At 49.1% G+C, this 6,882-nt stretch overlaps 1 protein-coding gene across 7 annotated transcripts in view; it reads right to left on the minus strand.

Moving 5' to 3' along the window:
• PML (promyelocytic leukemia) overlaps positions 1-6,882 on the minus strand; it is a 46,112-nt gene that overhangs the window by 17,551 nt on the left and 21,679 nt on the right. For 6 of the 7 annotated variants that reach the window (XM_012640642.1, XM_012640645.1, XM_012640648.1 and 3 more), the window contains exons 3-4: positions 3,954-4,534; positions 2,356-2,426 (exon numbers count right to left, since the gene is read on the minus strand). In XM_012640642.1, the coding sequence (XP_012496096.1) occupies positions 2,356-2,426; positions 3,954-4,534 (652 nt within the window). Of the gene's footprint in view, positions 1-1,383; positions 1,825-2,355; positions 2,427-3,953; positions 4,535-6,882 lie in introns of those variants that run through there. The other variant, XM_012640649.1, reaches the window with a different exon arrangement.

Genomic DNA, 6,882 nt, shown 5'->3' on the forward strand with positions numbered 1-6,882 from the left:
TGGTTCTGTCCCGCCCCGCCCCCACAACACTTCCCACCAACGTTAATGAAGCAGGGGACACACAGGAGGGCTCAGTAGAGGGAAAAAAACATGATAACTGATTTATAGTTGTTTTACAGCTTTAAAATAATACATTTATTTTTTTCATTAAAGTATTGAAACATCATCACAAAAAGAGCCTACGAGAAAATAGAGGGAAAATACTCAGCGCTGCTGCCTCGCCCAAACACTCGCAGTCAAGCCTGTTGGTATGCTTTCTCTTCCTGGCTTCTGCACGCGGTTGCAGTGAAGGCAAACAGAGCAGCAGTCCCAAGAGGGACAAGTGCTGGAACTGGAAGCCTATCTCCTGCCTCCTAAGGCAGAAGCATGGCTCTGAGAGCTGCCTCCCTCCCGGCATGGCGGGTGGAGCCACTCTCCCTGGGGACAGCCCAACCCTGCCTGCCTCCCCGGCCCCTGCACTCTAACTGCGTTACTAAGTCCTTCCCGCAGCTCCGCCTCCATCGCCCCAGCCAAGACAGAAATGAAAAGCAGAGGCTCTGCCAGAGGGCATTCCTCTGATGCCCCAAGTTCAAATTGTTTCATAGTTGGCAGTGAGAGGCCACATCTGCTCTAGCTTTATCAAGACAAAGACCAAGCAAGATGCCTGATCGTGTGAGCTCTTTTGCTCATTATCCGGCGACTGGCACGTGGAAGCCGGCTCAGTCTGTGGCTCCAGGGCACTTGCCCCTTATTATTTCATATTATTTCTTTGCGGGCATTATCCACTGTAGCATCGCTTGTAAGAGCAAAACAACCGAAACACGCATCAGCAGGGAACTGGCTAAACAAACCATGCTACGTCCATTCGGTGGACCACTACGCAGCTGCAAAAAGGTATCAGGAAAATATCAGCTCCCTACCTACTGACAGGATAAGAATTCCAGAACACATCGCTGGCTGGCAAAACTCGAGTGTAATACCATGTATATATGGTATTATGCTACCTTTGTGCACGAATGGAGTGCAAAAGGCAAGTATTTATAATCATATTTGTTTGTAATTACATAAAGAAATTCAGGAAGGATACATAAGAAATGAATAAAGACAGGTGCACGGCCGTAAGAACTGTACAAATGGGGTGTGAGGTGGAGTGAGACACCAGCATTTTCTATGAGTCTATTTCTGACCGTGTGATTGCATTATCGATCAACAAATGTCTTTTGACTTCTGAAACTGTGTGTATGGGGATGCAGTACCTAAGGCAGTTAAGAGTTGGCTTTTAGTCTTGTCCCTAACTTGCTGTGTGTGGCCTTGGGTAAGTCACACCCCCTCTCTGGGCCTTAGCTTCATCCTCTATTAAAAAAAAAAAAAAAAAAGGAGTTAGGCTCCGTGCTTCCTCCTAGCTCTAAAACTCTCAGACTCTAAGTCCTGCCTCTCCCAGGAAGCCTCTCCTGATTGCCTCAGCCTACCGTAAGTCACGCCATGACAAAGCTAAGAAGGCATACCGCCCCCTTCCTCCCACCAGAAGACCTGCTTTCCATGGAGGACTGGTCAGTCCTGGGCCCAGATCCTTGACAGGCAGGTACATGCCAACCCGAGTGACAGGCTGGGGAGGAGACCAGATGCCAGGTCCAGGAAGGAACTGAGGAAGCTTATCCTGGTGGAGAGGACCATGCTTGCAAGCCCAAGGGGGGCAAGTCAAAGGGATGCCACCGCATTTCCACCTAGGGAAGCACTTTCTAAGTCAGAGCAGTCCAGAGGTGGGGGCGGCTGCCTCAAGAAGGAGCAAGCTTCCTGTCCCTGGAGGTGTGTGCACGAAAGCTGGACAGCCGCAGGTCAGGGGTGCTGCAGAGAGAATGCCAATGTTACATGGCATATGGGTGCCTTCTAACCCTGAGAAACTATGTTTCTTAGATATGTGGTGGCCCTGGAATCACACCAGCAGAATCCAGGCTGCTGGGACTGAGATCTGACTACTGGCCCCAGCCCCTATTCCTCTCTAAGAACCGTGTGTGGGGGAAAAAGAGGGAAGGTCCACCTATGTTGACCCCAGGAAAAGGCTAACACATTTAGGGTTGGTGCAGGGAGGAGAGGTCACCTGCCACATCCATCAGGGCTGCTGCCGGTGACCACCTCCTTCACCACCTGTCTACCCCTGAACCTGGCCCAGGGCCCATCAGCAGCAACTCTGGCATTTAGGAGCCCAGAGTCAGCCAGCCAACCCTTCTTTAATGTCCTCCCATGAAAGCTCCAGTCCAGCCACTTGCTGTCCCTCTCTCAGGCACTCTCCCTGCAGACTCAGGGACAGCGGGACTCACAATCTGCCTGATCTGCTGGGCCCTATCACCTCCCCTTCAGATCTCAAACCCATCTCACCGACTCAATGTCAGAAGAGTCCCTGAGAGTGCTGGTAGCCTCTGGGCTGGCTCTCCTGGAGAGAACTGCATCTGAAGAACACAGAAAAGGTCACAGGCAGGTCAGGGACGCCTCAGTGAGGAGCAGAGGGGGATCCTGACCTGAGACAATGACAGAGAGAAGGTCCCTATTGCTTTTCCTGGCTACCTATTCTCCAGGGCATCTCACAGCACCGGACAGCTCCAGGGAGAGGCTGGCAGTTGGAAGGAAAGCTCTCTCAACTGCTGTGGGCAGACACCCAGCCAGAAGGGAAAGAGAGGTGGCCTTCGAGCGTGCTTGCTTTTAGCTCCAAGCCCAGGTGCATCTCTCTCCACCTCTGGGCCACCAGCAAGGCGAAGTGTGGACAACCATAAAGCCGTTACTGCTCACTGACTCTCTGCATACAGGGAGAGCTCTGTGATGCTCTTCCTTACCTGCAGTCTGGTTTTTATTTAAATCTAAAATTAAATTTTATTTTAATTGATTTAATTTTATTTTATTTAAATCTAAATGTCTCATGCTTCAGGATGAAATAACTCTTCTCTCTGCTACTGCCAAGTTACAATACCCAAGGCCTGCTGTCTAAACTCTGCAGGGTCATTTCCTGGATGTGGGGTAACAGTCACTGCCTAGGCGGAGAAGCACAAGTCCACGCCCACTCTAGGACTGTCCTTTATGAGCCCACATCCACCAGCTCCAGGAGGAGTAAGTATGCCCTCCATCGCTGGCTCCTGCCCACATGCCTTCAGATTTTGTAGCCTCTCTCCCCTTTCTCAGTAAGAGTATCCTACACTGGCTGCTCAGAACTCAGATTCCAATAGAGATTTAGTCAAAGGCCCTGGAGGCCCTCTTGTGTACGCTCTCTCCACTTATTTTGAAAGCCTCTCCTGATGTCTCCAACTCATGCTGAGCTGCTATGACTCCTGGATTTGCATTGCAGAGCTGAGCACTGTCTCATCTGTCCCATTCTCCAGCTGTCATGTGGCCCTGGCTCCTCTCCCAGTTGGAATGGACAACTCTAGAGATCAGGAACTGGTCTGCTGTCTCCCGACCTCCCAAGTGCCCAATACTAGGCAGGGCCTAGTTCAGATGGCATGTCGACCCCGGAGGAACAAGGGATCTCCTCCACTGAGTCACCGCATGCTTTTGGGCAAGCACTCAACCACCCAGGAGATTTTCTTAGCCTCCTTCTGCCCTAACCCCACATCCCAGTTGGCTTGTCTGTTTCTGGGCACAGGGAGGCTTCAGAGAACCTCCTGAAGTTGTCGGTCCCTCTGGTGCTAAAATGATGCTGGGACGGATTCTCGGCTTTGCAGTTTCTCAACTTTCACATGTTCCACAAGGGTTACAAGGTCACAGCTAATCCACACGGTTTGTAAATTAGTAAAACGTGTCCCCTCTAGGTGGCTGCAGCCCATGTCAGAGCCTCCTCTCCCCTATATTCTGCACCCTGGAACCTAAGACCAACCCAAAAGACTTAGTAAAAACCCAGTTTCTTTTCCTGTCAAATGGAGATGATCTTTTCTGACTCTCCTTCAAGCCCTTAAATGATAAACAGGCCGCCCGTGAGGGTGGCTTACCTGTCCTCTGAGTGATGCTAGAGATGAGGTCCTGCAGGCGCGCCCTGAACTCATCGAATGTGTCGGTGCGCACGGCGGCTTGCAGGTTCCGGGGCTCCTCCCGACGGAGGCGGCAGAGCGCCTCGCGCAGGAAGCCGTGCATGTCCAGCACCTCCTGGTCCGAGGCGTAGCGCTTCATCCTCTGCACGAGCGCGCCGCCGGTGCGGATGCGCTGCAGCACGGCGTCCAGACTGCCCAGGCGGCTCGCCATCTCCTCGTAGTCGCGCTGGTAGCGCTCGTTCACGGCCTCCAGCAGCTCGCGCTCCTGCGCCAGCACGAGCGCCACCACCTGGCGCACGCGCGCCTGGATCAGCTCCTCGGTGTCTGCGCGCGCGCGGGCCAGCTGGCCGATGGCGTCGCTCAGCTGCGCGTGCACCGCGCCGAAGGCGCCGTCCTGCTCCTGCAGCGCCTGCGTCATGCCGTCCAGCTCCTCCTGCCGCTGCTGGATCTCCGCGCTGATGTCGCACTTGAGCGCGCTGTGGTCGCTGTCCAGGAGCGCGCACGAGCAGCACAGCGGCTTGCAGCAGCCCCGGCAGTAGATGCTGCGGACACACGAAGCCGGCGGGCGTTAGGGCTCTCCTGCCGTTTTTTCTTTAAATTTTCATTATTAACTTCCTCTGCCCAGATTACCAAACTTTGAATCATGGTATGTTTCTGAATTCGTGCTTTTCCCAAGTCAATGTCTGTGGTTATGGTGCTAGTATCCAAACTACCAATCAAACATTAGAGTATAAAAAGTTACTACAGCAACATCCGTGAAACAACGCAAAGATACACAAAAAGAAAATAATCTCTTTCCAGCACTTCCGAACTTCCCTTCCCCACTGAGCACGAGGTGAGCATCGTGGAGTGCACCCTTCTGCACCTCTCTCCACTCAGACCACCTTACACAAACACCGACTGTACCGCGGCTCCAGGCTTTCGCGGATTTGACACATACCGACCCTCCCGATCAACGTTTGCAAGAGCTCCTTAGCTGAGAATTATTGAGCTCCTCATGTCACGGATGAAGAAACAGACAAACCGACGTTATAAAATCGGCCCAAATATTTACAACAATTTTGGGGGTTAGAACAACTAAAAAAAATGAAATAATGCCATATCATTACTTTGTAATTTCCTCCTCTAATTTGACTTTCATTCAGGACATTCCTCTATAGGCACAGATCTGATGCATTCTCTTTAATACCCCTGTGATACTCCAGACGGGCCACAATTGAGTCAATCATTCTCCTTTTGATGGACATTCAGTTGATTTCCTGTTTGTGCATTTTATTTCTTTTCTTTTTTTCTATTGTTTGTTTGATGCTAATATGAACAATGCTTTAGTAATATCCACATTATATAGCCTAATCATGGACACTTTTGTTTCTATGAAAATAGATTACAAATAATAGGACTGCTAGATCAAAGAATGTGTTTGTATTTTAATGTCTTTATTTATTTAACATATTTTAGCTAGCAGACACTTCCATAGCATTTAGTAAGTGTCAGACACTGTTATAAGCATTTGACAAATCTTAACTCATTTAATCCTCCTAGCAATCCAATGGAATATGTAGTATTATTATCCCCATTTTAAGGATGGAAAAACTGATGCAAGTGGCAAAATATGAATTTGTCCAAGGTCACACAATTAGTAAGTGGTAGAGTCCATATACAAACTGTAGTATGCAGAATAATGGTCCCTAAAGATGTCCATGTCCTAATTCCCAGTACCCATGAATATGTTACCTTACTATGGCAAAAGGGTCTTTGAAGGCGTGATTACGTTAAGGATCTTGAGATAAAGAGATTATTCTGGATGATTTGGGTAGGTCCAATGCAATCACGAAAGTCCTTATAAAAGAAAGAGGGGTGAAGCGAGAAGAGTGAGAGGAGAAGTGATGAAGCAGAGGTCAGAGTGACGCTTTGTTGCTGGCTTTCAAGACGGAAGGGGGTGGCGGACCATGCAATCCGGACAGCCTCTGGAAGTTGGGAAAATCAAGAAAATGGATTCTCCCCAAGAGTCTCCCAAAGGAACGAAGCCTGCTGGCACCTTGATTTTGCCTCAATGAGACCCATTTCAGACTTCTGACCTCGAAAACTAAAAGACAATACATTTGTATTGTTTTAAGCCCCTAAATTTGTTAAATTTGTTACAGTGGCAGTAGGAAACTAATATAAAACCCAGGCAGTCTGGCTCGGAGTCCACGCACATTAGCATTGCAATGCTGCTTCTTCAAATGTTACCAGGAAAAATACTGGTAGTTACTTCCCCAGAAATGTTGCTGGAATTTACCCTCACCAGCAATGGTAAGAATAAGTCAGCCTACCTGAGGCCAGGAGAAAGGGTCTTGGCTGGGACAGCCTTGAGACCAACTTGTCCTGGAACTACCAACAGACGGCCCGCTGGCCAGCCTGGCTGAAGTACAGTGCTCGGCAAGGATGACCTTAATGAGAAATTCCAAGCAACTATGAAGGGAACCAGTGACTCTGCAGAGGGCAATTTGGCAGCATCCGCCGAAATTATGAGAGCGTTTATCCTCTGGCTCAGCAATGCTCTTTCTAGGCATCTACTCTGCAGCCCTGTCTCCACATATCCAGAATGACATCCATACCATTTATTCACCGCCACACAGTCCGTAGTAGCAAAGAATAGAAACAACCCAAGCGTCCGTCACTAGGCAATTAGTTACATAAATTAAGATGCACCCAAACAATGGAATACTATGCAGCTGTAAGAAACTGAGGAAGCTCTTTATGTACTGATATGAAAAAACCTCCATGGAGAAATGAGGTTACTAATAGGAGTACTGGAAGGATTAAATGACTTATTATATATAAAAAGGTTAGAACAGTGATAGGCATTATCATGAGTGTTAAATAAATGCTAGCTATTTGTGTTATT

Source organism: Propithecus coquereli, unplaced genomic scaffold (genome assembly GCF_000956105.1).
Source record: "Propithecus coquereli isolate 6110/MARCELLA unplaced genomic scaffold, Pcoq_1.0 Scaffold155, whole genome shotgun sequence".
Taxonomy (NCBI): Eukaryota; Metazoa; Chordata; class Mammalia; order Primates; family Indriidae; genus Propithecus; species Propithecus coquereli.